Consider the following 21,406-nt stretch of genomic DNA (forward strand, 5'->3'; position numbering starts at 1 on the left):
TGATACCTCATTCTGGTTTTGATTTGCATTTCTCTAATAATCAGTGACGTTGAGCATCTTTTCACGTGCCTGTTGGCCATCAGTATGTCTTCTCTGGAAAAGTATCTATTTAGGTCTTCTGCCAATTTTTTGATTGGGCTTTTTTTTTTCATATTGAGTTGTATCAGCTGTTTGTATATTTCGGATAACCACTCCTTATTGGTCGCATCGTTTGCAAATGTTTTCTCCCATCCCATAGGTTGTCTTTTCATTTTGTTGATGGTTTCCTTTGCAATGCAAAACTTTTAATTAGGTACCCTTTGTTTATTTTTGCTTTTATTTCTTCTGCTTTGGGAGACTGATCCAAGAAAATATTGCTACAACTTATGTCAAAGAGTGTTTCACCTATGTTCTCTTCTAGGAGTTGTTTGGTTTCATGTCTTACATTTAGGTCTTTAAACCACTTTGAGTACATTTTTACATATGGTGTGAGTGAATATTCTAATTTTCATTGTTTTACATGTAGCTGTCCAGCTTTCCCAACACTACATGCTGAAGAGACTGTCTTTTCTCCATTGTATATTCTTGCCTTCTCTGTCATAGATTAAGTGACTGTAGGTGTGTGGGTTTATTTCTGGTCTCTCTGTTGTGTTCCACTGATCTTCATGTCTGTTTTTGTGCTAATACCATGCAGCTTTGATTACTGTAGCTTTGTAGTGTAGTCTGAAGTCTGGGAGGGTTATACCTCTAGATTTGTTCTTTTTTCTCAGAATTGCTTTGGCAAATTGGGGTCTTTTGTGCTTCCATATAAATGTTACGATTATTTGCTCAAGTTCAGTGAAAAATGTCCTGGGTATTTTGATAGAGATTGCATTAAATATGTAGATTGTTTTCAGCAATATGGCCGTTTTAATAATCTTGATTCTTCTCAGCCAAAAGCATGGGATATCTTTTCATTTCTTTAAATCATCTTTGACTTCCTTCATTAATGTCTTATAGTTTTCAGCATACTGGTCTTTCACTTCCTTGGCTAAGTTTATTCCCAAGTATTTTTTTGATGTGATTTTATTTTATATATTTTTTACTTTTCTTTTTGATATTTCATTATTGGTGTACAGAAATGCAACAGATTTCTGTATATTAATTTTGTATCCTGCAACCTTGCTGAATTCATTTATTAGTTCTAATAGTTTTGGGGTGGAAACTTTAGGGTTCTCTATATAGAGTATCATGTCATCTGCAAATAGTGACAGTTTTACCTCTTCCCTTACAATTTGGATACCTTCTATTTCCTTTTCTTGTCTAATTGCTGTGTCTAGGACTTCCAATACCATGTTAAATAGAAGCAGTGAGAGTGGGCATCCTTGTCTTGCTCCAGATTTTAGTGGGAAGGCTTTCAGCTTTTCACCATGGAGTATTGTGTTGGCTGTGGGTATATCAGTTATTCAATCTAAAAATAAAATCCACATAAAAGTGATTTGAAAGCTTAGTGAGTTGATCAGATGGTTCATTAATTTGTTATTGAGGTTCCAGATCTCAGCTTTTCCTTGGAATAACCCTAATTTTCATAGTCTTGCCAGCTGCACTCCACATCACAGAGGCAAAGAAAGAAACAGAAGGCATTGCTATATTGCATGATGACTAATGGGCCATGTGAGAGTTTAAATTTGTTTTCTTCTCCAGAAGTTTTGGAGCAGAATTTTTTTCTAAAATTAAATTATGTCCCATATAAAATACAAAGATAACTGAGGTCTAGAAAAAAATCCCTTGGCTTATTAAGAAGTATGAAAAGAGTTCTTAGGGGTATTGAAAGGAATATTGGTTTTGGAAATTAAGGATTTGCTTGGAATCCTGCATTTACCATAACTAGTTACCTTACCTTCAGTAAAACTTTGGCATCTCTGAAGTCCATCATCTGAGAAACAGGATAATAATCCAACTCATAGTTATTGAAAAGATGAAAGCAACTTGTATGTTGTAATGCATTAAAAAGGTTATTTTTGTTTTCTGTTAGTAAACTCTTCCAAGTTAGATTCTCTTTTTTTTCCTGGACCCAAAATAACTGTAAGCTCACAATGAAATGTGTTAATAGCTGAGGCTGTGCAATCTCAAAATAGTGATAGTATGTCTTTTTCATTTAGATAGCAACATCTGCTCTATAGTGTTTGTCTTTTGGTCTTTTAAAAAAATATTGTATTTTCAATGTCAATTTTAGCAGGTATGGGTTGACAGTAACCTCTCACAGTAAACAGAAATAACTGAAAATAAAATTAGCATGATTTCGTCAGTTGGTACAATCCATGCAACTGACAGATCAGCTTCTATCACTTTGGCAAATCCTTTACTTACTAGTTTAATTCATTCATTCAGAATCTTTCAAGTCGTGATTGTTCAATGTTTACTTCAAGTTTTAGCTTTGATTAATAAATCACTCCCTTACCTCCGAGATTTGTGTGTGTGTGTGTGTGGTACACGGGCCTCTCACTGTTGTGGCCTCTCCCGTTGCGGAGCACAGGCTCCGGACGCGCAGGCTCAGCGGCCATGGCTCACGGGCCCAGCCGCTCCGCGGCACGTGGGATCTTCCTGGACCGGGGCACGAACCCGTGTCCCCTGCATCGGCAGGCGGACTCTCAATCACTGCGCCACCAGGGAAGCCCCGAGATTTTATTTTTAAAAACCTTTCTTTCCTCCTAAAGGATGGTTTCCTGACCTATCAGATGGAACCATAACAGATTGCAAACTTTGATCGCAATAAGTTAGGAATTTTTAATTGTAGCCCGACTTCAAAAACAAAGGCTGGCAAAGATCATTTTTCCTGATCTCAGTAAATTCTTGGATTTTTGAGCTCTAGAATGAACGGGAGACCCTTTCATCTTCAGCTGTTGAGGACACGTGTGCTCAGGAAGGGACTAATGTGGCTTGTGGTTCTATCTGGTTGTTTTTCTCCCCAGCAACGCCTCTGAACTCACTTAAACCTCCGAGAGTGGACACTGCTCCAGTGGTCTCATCTCCCTATCAAAGAAGAGATTCAGACAGATACTGTGGGCTCTGTGCAGCCTGGTTTAACAATCCTCTGATGGCCCAGCAGCATTATGACGGCAAGAAACACAAAAAGAATGCAGCAAGAGTTGCTTTGTTAGAACAGCTTGGGACAACTCTGGATACGGGGGAATTAAGAGGTAAGAGAAACTCTTCTGATTTCTGCCACAGAACTGGGCTTTCAGAGAAAGGACTGTGTTTTCATAAACTGGGATGATTCTTCCTATTGCTTTGCTTACTAAGGACAATTCTAGGATCCTCCAAAAGGAATAGAAGAAAAAGGAATGAACAGAAAACTAATTTTTTCCATCTCCTTTCTTTCAGAGTATTTGTGATTGCCATATTTTTATTGACTATGTTTCAGATCAAAACCACCCATTCATGAATCAGAGTTTTTCCTTCTGCTTTACCTTTAAACACCTTCTGGAATGAATGCTTTTGTACATGAGCAGTACAAGAGCAGATGCAAAAAAGGCCACATGGTGTGATCTTAATTTTAAACTTTTGTGCTTTTATGAATTCAGCCAAAACAAAGCAACACATTGGCTCCGTTTCATGGATTAAATTAAGCCCAAGGCCTTTTCATGGGCATATCTAGGAAGCTGAGGTAAGACAGTGCTGTGGACCACTATAGAATCAATACCTGGCTCCCCCCATCCGCCATCTGATACGTATTTCTCGGTTGATGGAAACTATGGAGCATTTGAAGTTCATGGGAGGTTTTACAGAAGTTGCTGAGTGGGGACTTGGAAGTCATAGGGTGAGGATCAGTCCTATGGATTCCTGAGGAAGCCACATACCATTCTGTGGAACCTAATAGAATATTTCATCATCAACAACCATTTAAACATTTTTTGATCATCTAAACAGTTTTGATCAACTGATGTTGGCAGTGTAGAAGTAGAAATGCATTTTCTCAGAAAAATAATTCTGCAAAGGGTGCTCGACTATTCCTCAGATATTTTATGGTTTAGATATACTTTTAGGAGTTGGCCAGGACGTCATCCATCGTAAGAGCTGTAATAACAAAATTTACAAGTCAGTTCTGAGAACACAACCTGGGTTTGAGCTGGGTTTGGTATGTGGAGCCTGCGATTCTTATTACCCTTACCAGGCTATGAGCCTCCAAGGGAAAATAACCTGGTATAATTCTAGACCAAATAAATGGGACAGAAAATCTTGCTGTGTGACCTGAGAGGAGGGACAGGTCACTTCTGATTATGTTGGTTGAGGAAGACTTCACCAAAGAAAAGGACTGGAGTTGGAACTAGAAAGGTGGGTGGTTTTTAGCAGGTGAGAAGGCATCCCATGTGAGCAGAATCATATATGTTTAGGCAAAAGAGAGGAGAACATAAGCTGTCGCTGGTGAATAAACATTATCATGGAAGAATCCTATCATACAGCATAGATTCAAGACTGCAGGTCCATTAGGAGATCTATGGAGCTTGATGAGAGACTGATTTTTCCAAGATAATGATTAAAAACAGCAAATGAGAACAAAGAGCAAAAACACTATTTTTGTGTAGGTTTTCTAGCTATAGAGAAACAACATGGAGCTTAATATTTCAGTATGTTGGATAATCACGTTGCAAACGCTTTTGAATTGTTGGTACTATTGCTGTCTGCTGGGGAATTTCTTGTGTTCGCAGTCTCTGTCTTGTTAAAAATACAGGAGGAGGGGCTTCCCTGGTGGCGCAGTGGTTGAGAGTCTGCCTGCCAGTGCAGGGGACACGGGTTTGAGCCCTGGTCTGGGAAGATCCCACATGCCACGGAGCAACTAGGCCCGTGTGCCACAACTACTGAGCCTGCGCGTCTGGAGCTTACGCTCCGCAACAAGAGAGGCCGTGACAGTGAGAGGCCCGCGCACCGTGATGAAGAGTGGCCTCCGCTCGCCGCAACTAGAGAAAGCCCACGCACAGAAACGAAGACCCAACACAGCCAAAAATAAATAAATAAATAAATTAAAAAAAAAAAAAAAATACAGGAGGAGTATTTTTTAGCTGAAGGCCTCCCCATGTCTCGCTGTTCCTGGCAGATAACAAGTCTGCTCGGCGACTCCTTCATGGCAGGCACTGAAGGAGAAAAATAGGGCTTTATTTATGTTTTGTGCCAGATATTATGACTTGTAGAAGAATTATTCCTAGAGCACATTCTTCTTGTCTGTTTTGAATTATCGGTGCTGCATCTTTTAGGTACAACCACATCTTAATGACTTGGGAGTCTGAATTCTGTAACATTTGAGTGGTTTGTCTTTTATCCCGAAGACAAAAAAGGCTGCTCTTGGACTTGATAACTCAATGTGATTCTGACTCAGTAGCACATGAAACGCGATTAGCATTGAACACAGCGTCCTTGAAACCGACCTTTTCACCCACCCCAGGTGACATCTTGTATATGTATTCAGGCATTAAATATTGCAAAAGTTTAGGGAATAAAGCAATGATGATAACCTAGCATGTTTTAAAACACACTCACGTGCGCGTGCGCACACACACACACACACACACAGTCTCCTGTTTCTGGAACGCTTCTAGTGCATGGTCCATCAATTAATAAAGGCAAAAATGCTAACCAGTAAATACAGGCATAACCATAACTTTTAAAAAACTGGTGTCAAGCAGCTGGAGGATGGCAGTGTCACAGGCTTCCTCTCCTTCTTAGCACTTCTCAGTTTTTTATTTTTTTATTTTATTTTATTTTTTTTGGCCATGCAGCACGTGGGGTCTTAGTTCCCCGACCAGGGATCGAACCTGTGTCCCCTGCAGTGGAAGCATGGAGTTTTAACCACTGGACCACCAGGGAAGTCCCAGCACTTCTCAGTAAAGCACTACATCATTTACCGGTTTATTATGGTTTTCCTGATTTCTCCCTACTCACCCTATATACTGTTAGCAACTTGAAAGCAGGAATCTATGTCTGCTTTGCCCATTGATGTGTTCAAAAACACCTAGAACAGTGAGAGACACAGAGTAGGTACTCAGTAAAATTGCTGAATGAATGAATAAACAGAGAAATCAGAATTTTAAAATCACCTAAAATCCTGCATTTTTTAACATGGCAATCCTTTTCATTTCCAAAAGGATCCTGATTGAATAATTATTACAAGAAATTATTTATGATTTTTTCTTCTAATTTAAAAAGACGATGTATATTTTATATATTGTGAAAGGCAGAGATATTAAGTGATATATAGTTCACTGAGTGTAACCCACACTCCTATCAAGATCCATAACTTTTCCATCATGACGTCATTCCCACATGCCCCCTCCCAGTCAATCCTAACTTCCCATTCCAGGGAACCACTTTTCTTATTTCTTTTCACCAAAATTTAGTTTTGCCTGCTCTAAAATTTCATATAATTGGCACAGAAAGTATGTATTTTTCTGTATCTAGCTTCTCATATTGTTTTTGAAATGTATCCATTTGTTGCATAAAAAGCAGAGTAGCCCCTTGCCCTTTATCACTGAGTGGTTTTCTTCTAGACAGAAATCCCACAATATGTCTAGCCATTCTCCTCTTGACTTTTTTGGTGCTATTTTTTTTTTTTTTTTTGGCGGTACGCGGGCCTCTCACTGTTGTGACCTCTCCCGTTGCGCAGCACAGGCTCCGGACGCACAGGCTCAGAGGCCATGGCTCACGGGCCCAGCCGCTCCGCAGCATGTGGGATCTTCCCGGACCGGGGCACGAACCCGTGTCCCCTGCATCGGCAGGCGGACTCTCAACCACTGCACCACCAGGGAAGCCCTTTGGTGGTATTTTGAATAAGGCTTTATGAACATTCTTTTTGTTGTTGTTGTTGACAGATGTTTTTACTTTTCTTGTTAAATACCTCAGAGTAGAATTGCTGGGTCATAGTCATAAGTTGCGTGTGTTTTTAACTGAACAAGAAACTGCCAAAATGTTTTCCAAAGTAGCTGCATTATTTTGCACACCCTAAAGCAACATATATGAATTCCATGTCCTCACCAACATTTGTTTTTATCAGTCTTTCAAATATTAGTCATTCTAGTGGGTGTAGGAGAGTATTTCGTTATGGCTATAATTTGTGTTTCCATGTTGACTAATTATGTCAAACACTTTAAAATGTTGGTCATTTGTATATCTTCCTTTGTGGAATGTCTGTTCATGTCTTTTGCCTATTTAAAAAAATTACATGTCTGCCTATTTATTTACTTTTTTTAAACATCCTTATTGGAGTATAATTGCTTTACAATGGTGTGTTAGTTTCTGCTTTATAACAAAGTGAATCAGCTATATGTATACATATATCCCCATATCTCCTCCCTCTTGCATCTCCCTCCCACCCTCCCTATCCCACCCCTCTACGTGGTCACAAAGCACCAAGCTGATCTCCCTGTGCTATGTGGCTGCTTCCCACTAGCTTATCTATTTTACATTAGGGAGTGTATATATGTCCATGCCACTCTCTCACTTCGTCCCAGCTTACCCTTCCCCTTCCCGGTATCCTCAAGTCCATTCTCTATATCTGCATCTTTATTCCTGTCCTGCCCCTAGGTTTTTCAGAACCATTTCTTTTTTTTTTTAGATTCCATATATATGTGTTAGCATATGGTATTTGTTTTCCTCTTTCTGACTTACTTCACTCTGTATGACAGACTCTAGGTCCATCCACCTCACTACAAATAACTCAATTTCATTCCTTTTTATGGCTGAGTAATATTCCATTGTATATATGTGCCACATCTTCTTTATCCATTTATCTGTTGATGGACATTTAACGTTGTTTCCATGTCCTGGCTATTGTAAATAGAGCTTCAGTGAACATTGTGGTACATGACTCTTTTTGAATTATGTTTTCTCAGGGTATATGCCCAGTAGTGGGATTGCTGGGTTATATGGTAGTTCTATTTTTAGTTTTTTAAGGAACCTCTATACTGTTCTCCACAGTGGCTGTATCAGTTTACATTCCCACCAACAGTACAAGAGGGTTCCTTTTTCTCCACACCCTCCCCAGCATTTATTATAGATTTTTTCATGATGGCCATTCTGACCTGTGTGACGTAATACCTCATTGTAGCTTTGATTTGCGCTTCTCTAATGATTAGTGATGATGAGCATCCTTTCATGTGTTTGTTGGCAATCTGTATATCTTCTTTGGAGAAATGTCTGTTTAGGTCTTCTACCCATTTTTGGATTGGGTTGTTTGTTTTTTTGATATTGAGCTGCATGAGTTGCTTGTAAATTTTGGAGATTTATCCTTTGTCAGTTGCTTCATTTGCAAATATTTTCTCCCATTCTGAGGGTTGTCTGTTCATCTTGTTTATGGTTTCCTTTGCTGTGCAAAAGCTTTGAAGTTTCGTTAGGTCCCATTTGTTTATTTTTGTTTTTATTTCCATTTCTCTAGGAGGTGGATCAGACAGGATCTAGCTGTGATTTATGTCATAGAGTGTTCTGCCTATGTTTTCCTCTAAGAGTTTGATAGTGTCTGGCCTTACATTTAGGTCTTTAATCCATTTTGAGTTTATTTTTGTGTATGGTGCTAGGAATTGTTCTAATTTCATTCTTTTACATGTAGCTGTCCAGTTTTCCCAGCACCACTTATTGAAGAGGCTGTCTTTTCTCCATTGTATACTCTTGCCTCCTTTATCAAAGATAAGGTGACCATATGTGTGTGGGTTTATCTCTGGGCTTTCTATCCTGTTCCATTGATCTATATTTCTGCTTTTGTGCCAGTACCATACTTTATTGTTGAGTAATAGGTAGAAGGTTTTCATATATTATAGATACAAATCCTTTGTCAGGTATACCCATTGTGAATATTTTCTCCTAGACTATGACTTGGCTCTTCATTTTCTTAAATAATGTCTGGTAAGCAGACACTATTGAATTATGAAAGTATAATTTCTCTTTATTTTCTTTCATAATCATTGCTTTTTGTGTCCCATCTAAAAAATCTTTGCCTACACTCATGATCAGAGATAATCTTGTATATTTTCTTCTACAAGTTTCATAATTTTAGCTTTTATATCTAGAATTATGATGTATCTCAAATTAATTTTTGTGTATGGTGTGAGGAAGGGGTTGAAATTCATTTTGTTTTTAGATATTTACCCAGTTGTTGCAGCAAATTTGTTGAAATTATTTCTTCTTTCCTCATTGGATTTTCTTGGCGACTCTTTTGAAAATCTATTGATTGTGTGTGAGTCTATTTCTATACAATCTATTGTATTCCATTGATTTATTTGTCTATCTTTATGCCAGCACCACACTGTGTTTATTTATAGCATTAGAGAAGTTTTGATATTAGGTAGTGCAAGTTCTTCAGCTTTGTTCTTTTTTCTCAAGATTGTTTGGCTGTTCTATATCCTTCACATTTCTATATAAATGTTAGAATCAGTTTTTCAGTCTCTACGTAGAAAGTTTGGTGGAATACTGAATGGGACTTCATTTAATCTAAAGATCAATTTGGGGAGATTTATTTAAATGACTCACAGTATTGAATCTTACAATCCATGAACATCATATGTCTCCCTATTTACTTGTTTCTTTAAGTTCTATCAGCACTATCACGTAGTTTTCAGTGTAACGATTTTACACATTATTAGTTGAATGTATCCTTGAGTACTTTGTGCTCTTTAACACTATTATAAATTATATTTTTTGAAATTTCATTTTTATGTGTTTCTTACTGACATATAGAAAATACAATTAATTTTTATACATTGACCTTGATTCCTGTGACCTACACATAACTTTCTACCTATTATTTGTATATAATTTAATAGCACAAAAAAACCTTGTACCTTTTGTATTTTTTTGGTATCCACACTATTTAGTCATTGGAAACTCTACAGAACCGTATTAGCTTTCTGGCCTTCCTTTGCTTCAAGTGGCAAATCAATTTTTTAAAAAGGAAATTATTCTTGTAGATTAACAAGGGATTTTAAATGGGATTGGCCTAAATAGTTATTAATATGAATAACCTGGTTACTGACTCAAGTTTAGTGATATTTGTTCCAGAAAATAGATGACATCTGTCTCTATCTACTTCCAAGTTTTAGCTTAATAAGAAAAATGGCCACCTCTTTCTGAACATGGAGTCCAGTGTAGAAAGCAAAGGAAGTTATTGAATTATGGAAGTATAAAATCCAACAGACAGAAAGTGCTTTAGAGGTTTTCTTTGTAGTTTAATTTCTTCTTGCTAGCATAAAACACAGATATAAGGCAATTTCTTATGTAGAGACAGGGAGAGTATAAATTATGAATTTAGAGCTCAGTGAAAATAGAATATTCATCTTGCAGACATTTATTATTTATTCTCTTAAAAGTGTTAGGATGAGAAAATGCACAGTTATTTCATTGTTTCGGAGGAAATGAAAACAGAGCAAAAGAATTCATTTGAAAATTTCATAATGTTTCTGAGCATCAGATGCAGACAATGCTGGAAAGGACATCAAACATCATGAATTATGCCCCTTGTTTTTACAGAGCAGGGTTCTGGGGCCCAGAGAAGTGGGGTAACTGTCCCCTTCTAAGTTATGGCTCCTGATTGGAGGTGCATCCATTTCCAATGACTCCTCATTGACTAACTAGAACTCTGATGATTAACTCTTTTGTTTCAAAACAATTAAGTTTGGGAACTTACATATATTTTAGTATAAAACTCTTTGAATTCAAGTATAGAATGGGCACAGTTCAACTCTCAGCTTTCTGGGAATGAATGATTTACAGGGTACATCCTATACTTTAATAAAAGAGTTTTCTCCACCTTCATGACTCCATCTCAGTTAGAGAGAATCTAGAAAAGGCAAAGAAATCATATTCACTTTTCCCAGGGGCCTGGGATTGAGAAGCAAAATTCTGTGAAGAGAAAGCTATTTCTAGAGAGTCTGCTAGAATTGATGACTCCCTCTGTAATGCAGCTTCTGCCTTTATTGGAGGGAATGGGGAATCATTTCCAGGGGTTACAGGAAGTTTACCTAGGACTTCAAATCATAAAAGTGGTATGTGCGTGAGAATGAGCAGACTTTCCTCAAAACAGGCAGAACACTGGAGTGAGAGAGATTTACTTTTTGAATTATTTCAGATGATAGTGGATTCCTCTTAATATTAGTTCGGCCTTTGCCCACGTGGCAGGAAGTAGACAGCTTGGTCCTATCATTCAGTGACCCTCCTCCACCTTCAGGTCACCTAAGGTACCTGTGCAGGGGACTTGGGCACTGGGGCTTCTCCAAGACCAGGGAAGGAAAGGTAGTCTAGGTTAAAAAATGAACAGTTTCCAAAGGCAACAGGTGCAACTATTGCTGTGTGACAATTACCCCAAAACTTAGTGGCTTAAAAAATGGTAAACATTTATTATCTCTCAAAGTTCAGGGAGGAATTTGGGACTGGCTTGGCTAGGTGATTCTGGCTTGAGGTTTCTTATCACTTTGCACCTGAGATGTCAGCCTGGGCTGCAGTTCTACTTCTAAAGGTGACTCATTCCATTCTGGAAAACAGAGTAGTGGTGGCCGGTCATTGGTGGTGAGGGGAAGGGGTTAGCTACAGTGGGGCCATAAGAGGGCATTTGGGGATTGTGGAACTTGTCTGGACCTTGATATGGCTTCCTGGCTGTATGTGTTTGTCAAAACTCACGTAACTGTATCCAAGGAGAGAGTGGGGAGAGTGGCATGTCAATTTCAAAAGCCAAATAAAAGAAGAAAGAAAATGTGGGGCTTCCCTGGTGGCACAGTGGTTGAGAGTCTGCCTGCCGATGCAGGGGACACGGGTTCGTGCCCCAGTCCAGGAAGATCCCACATGCCGTGGAGCGGCTGGGCCCGTGAGCCATGGCCGCTGAGCCTGTGCGTCCAGAGCCTGTGCTCCGCAACGGGAGAGGCCACAACAGTGAGAGGCCCGCGTACCAAAAAAAAAAAAAAAAAAAAAAGTGAGTCACTCATATGTTGGTAGGAGGCCTCTGTTTTTCTCCTTGTGGGCCTCTCCCAGGAGTTTTGAAGGTGCTCGTGCTGTGGCCCTGGCTTCCTGCAGAGCCTCAGGTGAAAGCCATCTTTTTTTAGGATGCTCCAAGGTCACATGGCCTTGCTTCCATCACCTTCTGTTGGTTAGAAGTCAATGCCAGTCCCTATTCAAGGGGTGGTTGGGAATTCAACTCCACCTTTGAAGAGGAGACCACCAGAGAACACGTGGACATTTTTAAACCACCACAATCAGAACGCAGGTGGACACCTGACCCATGTGACAAATACTGTGCTGTTATACCCTTTGTAGACTTTGGAGTGGAAAACATCTCATCCACAGGAGGCATTAATATATGCAGTAAACACAAGTCAAGGGTTTCATTTTAAAAATCTGATCGAGATTTCTGCCTATTCTCATGAGAACCAGGTCAACAGAAAATAGTTTCTCTGGGGTCCTCTGCCCAAGACTTGATGGATGTGACGGCGGGAATCGGCAAAGACAGGGCACACTTTCCCAGCTGAAGGTTGCTTGAGAATCTCCATTTGAGTTTTCAACAATCCTTCCTTCATCCGACAATCATTTTCCCTTAGGACATGGCCACTCCAATACGCTTGGGGATTCCAAAGTTTTGGGGAGCAGATTAATTGGAGTTAACAGTTTGCTCGTGGGCTCCTAATCTCCCTGTGAGATGATAGAAACAAATTCTGATCAGGTGACTCAAGGTCAAGATTTTAGAAACAGAAAGCTTGTTATGTGTTGATTTCTTTCCTCTTTGATGCCTTCTTTGATTTTTTCATTTATTTTCCACTTCATTCCACTAACATTGAACTCCTACCTGGTACCAAGCGCAAAGTGCTGGAGATTCTACAGTGAATGAGAAGAGAAGTTTCCTATCGAGAAGAAGCAGGAAATAAACAAGCAAAATACATTTAGCCTGTGACAAGTGCTAATGGGAGGTGTGTTCCTTTAAATGGGAAAGTTAGTGACAACCACTCAGAGAAGCTGACATTTTGAACTGTGACCTGAAGGATCCTGACACAAAGCACCTGCCCCTTCGAGTAGAGGTGCTGGCAGGTGCAAAGGCCCTGTGGTGGGCAGAGGGCCTGAAGCTAATGAGAGGAGAGGGGTAAAAAGAGAGATTGTGATCTAGATGAGGTCACACTGCATAGATCCAAATAGGTCATGGGAAGAAGTTGTGATTTATTCTTGGGAAGAAGTTGTGACTTATTCTAAGTGCACCCAGGTGTTTGCATCTCATTTTATTTGTGAATCCAAATATTCCACCTTTTCCCTACTTTAGGGCTTAGTTCATTTCCATTCTGGGTCACCAGCTCTTCCCTCTGTCCAAGAGCAGGTCCTGCTTCTGTCATTCCTGGGGACGCACCCTTTACCTGCTTCCTTTGTTCAGGGCTACATTTCTCAAATCACAAGCAGGTTTTTATGGTAGCAACCCATTCTGGTCGGAGGTCCATCATTCATTCATAGTTTTCAGGACTAAGAAAAAGCTCTGGAGTTCCTTTAGTATGAAAGTCATACTGACCAAGGTCTCTTTAATAGTTTTGGGGGAGTGGGGGGCATGGGGGGAGAATTGAAATTTCTTGACAGTCTTGGGGAGGAAACCAAGCTTGGGAGGAGCATGTTGGTTCCTGAAAAACAGCAGGGGAGTTAGAAAGAGATGCATTAGGTTCATCCAGGCATGTTGGGGCAGCTTATTCACAGGAAAATGGACCTAACAAATCCCCATTGAAGTCTTCATTTCAGAACAGAGGATTCTGGCCACTGATTGAGCCTTGTTTAAGTGAGCAAGTAAAAGAGCCCTGTGAAGGTGACAGTGGGCGTGGGAATGGAGGTGGAACTCCCAGATGGTGCGATCCGAGGCGTCAGGTGAACCTTGAAAGACACTGGAAGATGTGCAGGTCAGGCAGCTGAGTGGGACCACACTGCAGGCTGAGGACGGACTTCACGGAAAGGCCTGCGAGCTGGAGGGACAGCAGCGCCCCCTGGGGGAACTGTGTGGGATGGCTGGAGCTTAAGGCCACTTTGGGGTTAATGGGAGAAGGACCTAGAGAAACAGATCATGGCGCCAGTTGAATACTTCCACTGAACCCTGAAGGTTATGGGGAGTAACTTAAAGTTTTTGGCAGGAAAGATACTTCCACTGAACCCTGAAGGTTATGGGGAGTAACTTAAAGTTTTTGGCAGGAAAGTTACATGTTGATATTTGTATTTATTTATTTATTTATTTATTTTGCGGTACGCGGCCTCTCACTGCTGTGGCCTCTCCCGTTGCGGAGCACAGGCTCCGGACGCGCGGGCTCAGCGGCCATGGCTCACGGGCCCAGCCGCTCCACGCCCATGTGGGATCTTCCTGGACTGGGGCACGAACCCGCGTCCCCTGCGTCGGCAGGCGGACTGTCAACCACTGCATCACCAGGGAAGCCCTGATATTTGTATTTTTGAAAGAGATGTTTACAGACAGCAATGTGGAGCCTGGATTAGAAGGGAACTGGATGGGAAGCAGGGAGATTTATTGGGAGGCTACTAATTTAATCCAGTGAGAAATTATGCCAACTTGATCTAAAGAAAGTAGTAGCAGCAGGAATATCAGTAAAGGGAAAAAATGAGGAACAAATTGGATGTGAATTCAACAGAATTTGGTGGACAGTTGGTCCTCCAGAGCCCTTGACAGTTGCACCTTCCATGTACAGGCAGGGCCTGCCCATGACCGACTCTTAACTGCATACCCAGATACTGTCAGAACCTTCTGCTGAAGCACGAATCCCAGGGCTGGGCATTTGGTGTTATCTGTCCTGATACTTTTAACCCAGTCGTGGTCTTGTCAAAGTTTCTGGAGGGCAGGGTCCATACCTTCTTATTCTTTGTATCACCTACAGTATGCAGAACAACGTATCATTGATGGAAGGTCCTGAATGGATGCCCAGGATTTGAGTGGTCTCACTCCTGTTAACCAACTCCAGTTTTTCTGGTGCACTCAGAATTCTGGGTCTCAAACGGATGATTGAACATTTCCCAGTGCTGAATACTTGATAATAAATTACTATGTAACTAAGGTGTATTTTTATTCCATTTAATAAGTTAAAACAAAAGCCTTAGTTAATGAACTAAGGTTAATGAACTAATATTCCTTATAGGAATATTTTCAATCTCTGAAAGCTGTATGTATTTTATCTAGTTGAGAATTAGCAGAAAATAGGACCTTGAAGCAGAGACGATAATTATAGAACAATTGAATGGTAGGGGAAGAGGTGCCAGAAGAAAATGCTCAGCTTAGCTCACACCTGGTTCTTTTTGCATTATTAGTTTTAATGTGTTTTGACACCTCAGCTGTTGCATCTAGACTTGCTCTGATGTTCAGAGCCCATATTCTGGGTTAGATAATTAAACTGCTTAAATGGCTCGTGTTCCTGTCATATTATTGGAATGGGAAAATAGGGTGACGTGGAAGAGATCATTCTCATTCATTCCTTCATTCATTCCTTCATTCATTCACTCGTACTTACTAAGTATCTATTATGTACCAGGCTCTGTGCCTAAAGATTTACGGAATATTGAAATGTCTGTGACTCATCATCCCATCTCAAAGCATTTAAAGTCTTGAGAAGAGCAGGGAGAGCAAAATAATACATTTATTGAAATAAATAGAACACAACATATGAAAAACTAAAATCAGAGCTTAACAGCCACTCCAGCATGATGCTTTGGGAATTGAAAGTAGGGAAACAATGACATCCAACCTGCAGTTAGCATCAGGACACATGGAAACTGATGACCAGTTTCTTTAGAGCAGAGGGTCGGCGTGACTAAAAGTGTAGAGAGACGGCAGAAGTATGAGCACGATTAGCAACCCAGTTCCCTGGAGTTAGTGAGATAAAACTGAGAAGACAGATCAGAACCAAATTATAAATAGCCTTACGTGTCAGGCAAAGCTGAACTTTATTTGATAGCCACTGACATTTTTTGTTCTTTTTTCTTTTTTTTGAGTAGGATGATGACCGGTCTTATCTGTGCTTTAGGGGGATAGCTCTGTGATGGATTGTAATAGGGGGATTCAGGAGGCCAGGAGACTGGATAGAATGGATGCAGAGGCCTGTGTGAAGGCCTGGAGGGGCCCAAGGTCCAGCAGGGGGGGGGAAGAAATGGGACCAGTGAAAGATACATGTATTTCTCTTTGCTCTGTTCAGCAGACTTCCCCATGTCAGCCAAATGAAGACAAGTCAGAGCATTCGAATTCTCAAAGACACCTTGGCGAGGCCTTGGGAACACTCATAGGAAAAATAGAAATTTAATGAGTAATATGGGTAATGACTTAAATTTCTGTTCACTCTCAAGTCCAACAAGAAATGTAGTTGATGAACATTCATGGCAGTCTGTTTACATCCTGTAGGGCCATTCTTTCTTCAGCCGAGACAGACTTTGGTCCATTATTGCTCTTCCTGAAGCTAATGAATGGAACACTGTCTGAAGAAGCTGGGTTAACTCTTCATCGTCACTGACTAGGTTCCAGAATGGACGAGCTTGGCTTTTCAAACGGAATCATTCTGTCTCCATTTATGCGTTTGTGGGCAAACTCATCAAACAGAGAACTACAAAGCTACTTGGATTTCTAATTTCAGAGTGGGCTAATACATTGGAAACAGCCTTGAGTTTGACACATGGAGACAGTGTCCTTGGTTTTGAGATGCTGACCAAGAAAAGGGCAAAAGCAACATCAAAACACACCCACCAAAAATCCAGGTTACTTAAGTGTTCTTTAGTTGCCAATTTTGGCTACATTGAGGAAGCTGACAGTATCCTGTGAAGATGCTTTCCTTCCTCAGTGCTCTAAGGCTTTTCCTCAGTATTGATTGAAGGTCTCTATTGTTTAGTTTAAGCTCCAGTAACAGAGGTTGTATTTTACAAGAGCTCAGCACGGTGTTTTCCTAAGGTTCTGGGAACAGATATCTGCCATGCTGGCTCTTAAATAGATGTGGGCTTTGGTAGTGGCTCTGTTAGTTGGGCTTTGTATTCAACAAAATAAGGGATGCTTTGGGAAAAGATGCAAAATCAGGAGAAACCTGTCTTTTAACAAGTGGGTAACTTTTCTTTGTTTCTAAAATTATAGCTTTAACTCCACGCAAAAGAGTAATCATAAGTGTCCATTTTTTTCAAAGCTGCTACCGATAGACCTAATTTTCTGCAATAGATGGGATTCTATAAAGTGGATTGTGAACTGAGATTAAGGTATACAAATGTCAGGTTTACTCAAAGGAGAGCCTACTGACTGATGTTTTTGTTCACTATCTTATTTTGACTAATATTTAATGAGCACTTAGCGTATAAGAAGCATTGTGATAAACCCTGGCGTATAAAGATGGCATTGCCCTAAAATATAAAAGACATCCTCCCATCTTCAAGAAGTCCACAGCAATATTTTGAAAAGCTGTTTACCTGAAAATCTCTGGTGTATCCTGCGTACATAAACATATAGAGATACAGGAAGGAAAACACACCCACAAAAGCATAGTGCGTTCTACACATTCAATCTGTTTTTCAAACAGCTTCTGCTACTGGCAATTATCATCTCATGTGAACAGTTCCCCAAGAAAATGGGGATTTTATAGTTGACGTTGATGTAAGGGAAGAAGCATTAGTCATCCTGGTAAATTGTGTCTGGAACCTTTGTATGGCTCTATGCCCAGGGTGGAAACTGCTACGTGCAAATGGAGACAGTCAATCCTATAGATGCTTTGCTCTAATGGAATCACTTGAAAGAAAGATCTCTTCATTTATTCATCCACTGGTTGTTCAACGAATCCTTATTAGGTGATTATTATATTTGTGTTATATGTTATCATGCTGGATATTGTGATGCAATAATGAACAAGACACAGTCCTTGACTTGAGGCAATTTCCACACTTAATAGGAAAAGCAAGCATTTTAACTTTTTTTTTTTTTTTTTTTTTTGCGATACGTGGGCCTCTCACTGCTGTGGCCCCTCCTGCTGAGGAGCACAGGCTCTGGACGCACAAGCTCAGCGGCCATGGCTCACGGGCCCAGCCGCTCCGCAGCATGTGGGATCTTCCCGGACCGGGGCATGAACCCGTGTCCCTTGCATCAGCAAGTGGACTCTCAACCACTGTGCCACCAGGGAAGCCCCCATTTTAACATTATTTTAAAAATGTATTTAAAATTCCCCAATGATTTATATGTCCTTACTGTATGAAATGGGAAAATTTTCCTTAAAATCTTGGAGAAAACATTTTCATTTAAACATATACAATAATAAAACTAAAGATTTCCTTAGAAATATGGAGGCTGGTGGTGTGCTGCCTGTAGAAACGTTATTTACCAAAACAGATCTTTTATTTGAAAGGTATGTACGATGCCTCCATTAGCTAAGTGGGTTCTTAGACCTGGGTGATGAACAAAAATATGCCATATTGGGCTTCCCTGGTGGCGCAGTGGTTGAGAGTCCGCCTCCCGATGCAGGGGACACGGATTCGTGCCCCGGTCCGGGAAGATCCCACATGCCGCGGAGCGGCTGGGCCCGTGAGCCATGGCCGCTGAGCCTGCGCGTCTGGAGCCTGTGCTCCGCAGCGGGAGAGGCCACAACAGTGAGAGGCCCGCGTACCGCAAAAAAAAAAAAAAAAAAAAAAGAAGAAGCACGATCTGCAAGTTACCCTGCAAGAGGGCTATAGTGAACCAATGGTCCAAGACCTGGTCCACGTTGTTGCAGAGGCCACAGGGGTCCTGCGGCCTTTTCAGAAACTCATATTGAAGGGGAAATCTCTGAAGGAAATGGAGACGCCATTGTCAGCACTTGGAATACCAAACGGTGGCCGGGTCATGTGAACTGGGAAAAGGAACAATCCCGAGGAAGAAGTTGAACTAAAGAAGTTAAAAGACTTGCAGAAGTCTGTGGAGAAGATAGCTGACCGACTGGAGGCGTTGAGTAAAGAGCTTACTGGAATTCAGCAGGCTTTTGTGGCCAAGGATTTGCAAGCTGAAGCTCTCTGCAAACTCCATAGGCGAGCAGTGTATGAAGATCTTGGAAGAGATTGACACACTGATTCTGCCCGAAAATCCCCAAGACAGGAGAATGAAAAAGGAAGGGTTTGGGGGAAAGGATTCAGGCGTTCCTGGCTGAGTGCGGCGCAGGAGGGCGGAACATCTGCCAGGAGACAGAGCGACTGCAGTCCGTAAACTTGGCCTGACTCCCCGAGGTGGGGCAGGGAAGGCGGGGCTGCTCCGGAGAACAGCTCCAGCAGCTCTGTCCTCTCTGGAACAGCAGTGACGCGCCTTCCCCAGGGCTGCTGGGGACAACTGGATGATTGCCAGTTTTCCTTCTCTTATACCCGCTCTCAGTGAACAAGTATTGTCTGTACGATCTTAGCGCCCCTGTCAGTTTCTCGTTCCATCTCTGTATATCTGTGCCGTCCAGCAGCCCACCTTGTCAGGAGGGGACCTCCCCTGCCCAAGTCTTCCCGGCTTTTTTTTTTTTTTTTTTTTTGCGGTACACAGGCCTCTCACTGTTGTGGCCTCTCCTGTTGCGGAGCACAGGCTCCGGACGCGCAGGCTCAGCGGCCATGGCTCATGGGCCCAGCCGCTCCACGGCATGTGGGATCTTCCCAGACCGGGGCACGAACCCGTGTCCCCTGCATCGGCAGGCGGACTCTCAACCACTGCGCCACCAGGGAAGCCCCTTACTGCTATCTTTTTACCAACACACACACACACACACACACACACACACACGCACACACACATGCACACACACTTCACTGGGTAGATACCTACTGAATTTTCAGATCTCGCCTTTGATGAGCATCTTCTAGGAAGCTGTCACAAGAATGCTTCCAGGCTGGGCATCCTTCCTCAGCTCCCCATAGGACCCTGCACTATGGTTTCACTTCACAGCACTCCTCACAATGGTTGGCAATCACCTTTGCACATGTCTCTTTCCTCTAGGCTGAGAGCTATGTGATGGCAGAGACTTTGTACATAGTTTCATCACTGCAGTGTTAACACGTAACCCAGTGTTAACTGGCACTTGACATGCACTAAAGAAGTATTTGTTTAGTGAGTCGGTAAGTGCCCCCTGGGGTATTCCCCATTATGCTTGTCTCATAGATATAAAGGGTCCTGACATACTTCCAAAAGAATATGGTTTTCCAAGTGTTATTATAAATTGATTTTTACAGGCAGAGACTCCCTTGGTACGTGAACAGGTAATGTCACCCATCTATCGTCACTCATTATAAGGCAGCATTACTGGCCTCTTTTTTTTTTTTTTTTCATTTCTAAATGAACACAGAAGGCAGAGTGCAGCTTCTGAACTGCTTGAGCCTAGTCCTAATGTAGCATGTGGCAAGTGCTTGGTTAAACAGACTGGGAAACCAGCCACAGAGAAATGGACAGGGATTCTAAAGCTGCCAGGAAATGTCTACCTGTGCCTCGCGGCTCAGAATAGAGTGTAATCTCAAAGGCATTTCCAAACAAGTTCCAAAACTTCCCCCCAGACAGTGACACACTCACCAAGACTCTTAACAGGAGAACAAGTATATAAGTTTTGACTTTGCTCATCCACACCTTTATTTTCTCCAGAGAAAACTGTGGTGTCTCTCAAATATCTTTCCTTGGGAAACTAAGTCAGTCATCTTACTTCCGTAAAATACGGCCCGGATGTGAGGTTTCAGACCCACCAGAATGGAAATGGATCTTTACTCCTTCCAAACAGCAATGCTCTTCCTCTAAACCTGGTAGTGTAGAGACGTCGCCTCCAATCCTCCTTCCTTAGATAAGGAAATGGAGACAATATTAATAGCCCTTCTCTCACAGATAGCTTTTACAGGAGAGAGGCTAAAACTGCCGCAGCGTTGCCAGATTTTTCTCCTGAAGGAAGGACATGCTCGTGTATCAGGTTTAGAAGGAAAGTCTTTTATTTTCATACTGAATGGAGTGAGCTGGAAATATTTGTCCTGAAAAGATGACCCTTTTTGGCCAAGTGAGGGAAGTAGGAAAGCTGAATACACTGAAGTATTGATATGTGTTTTCTCTAGTCTTCTGGAAGCCACATTGATTGTGTATATGTACTACTTCTCAGCCATACTAATGAGGATGACTAAATGTTTAATATTTTTCCTACTCTGATATCCCAGGATAATTATTTTTGAATACCCTATATTATTTAATGCTCACCCACCATAACAGTAGGCTATATGGTGTAGGTATGATTTTTTAATGGCCCCTTGGTTTGCCAGATAAAATATAAGATGATCAGATAAATCTGAATTCCAGATAAACAACAAATAATTTTTAGTAGAAGTATGCAATGAGTATGCAGTATTTGGGACATGCTGATCCTGAGAAATTATTTGTTGTTTATCCAAAATTCAAATTTAACCACGCATCCTATATTTTCATTTGCTAAATTTGGTAAACTTAATGTCATGCCTAATTCTTCAGGCCAAA

At 41.2% G+C, this 21,406-nt stretch overlaps 1 protein-coding gene and 1 pseudogene across 2 annotated transcripts in view; both read left to right on the forward strand.

Annotated features, from left to right (window-relative positions):
- The window catches only part of ZMAT4 (zinc finger matrin-type 4), a gene marked incomplete at both ends in the record, with an annotated part of 212,228 nt that overhangs the window by 141,824 nt on the left and 48,998 nt on the right, over positions 1-21,406 (forward strand). Inside the window, one exon of the mRNA XM_081221023.1 lies at positions 2,931-3,158. Coding sequence (XP_081077149.1) covers positions 2,931-3,158 — 228 coding nt within the window. The remainder of the gene's footprint in view (positions 1-2,930; positions 3,159-21,406) is intronic.
- On the forward strand, positions 13,778-19,176 carry LOC308608265 (BAG family molecular chaperone regulator 1-like; annotated as a pseudogene). Its single transcript has 3 exons — positions 13,778-13,818; positions 14,683-14,827; positions 18,593-19,176. The product of its transcript is annotated as a BAG family molecular chaperone regulator 1-like (transcript).

The sequence above is a fragment of the Mesoplodon bidens genome (genome assembly GCF_964165515.1).
Source record: "Mesoplodon bidens genome assembly, chromosome: 20".
Classification (NCBI taxonomy): Eukaryota; Metazoa; Chordata; class Mammalia; order Artiodactyla; family Ziphiidae; genus Mesoplodon; species Mesoplodon bidens.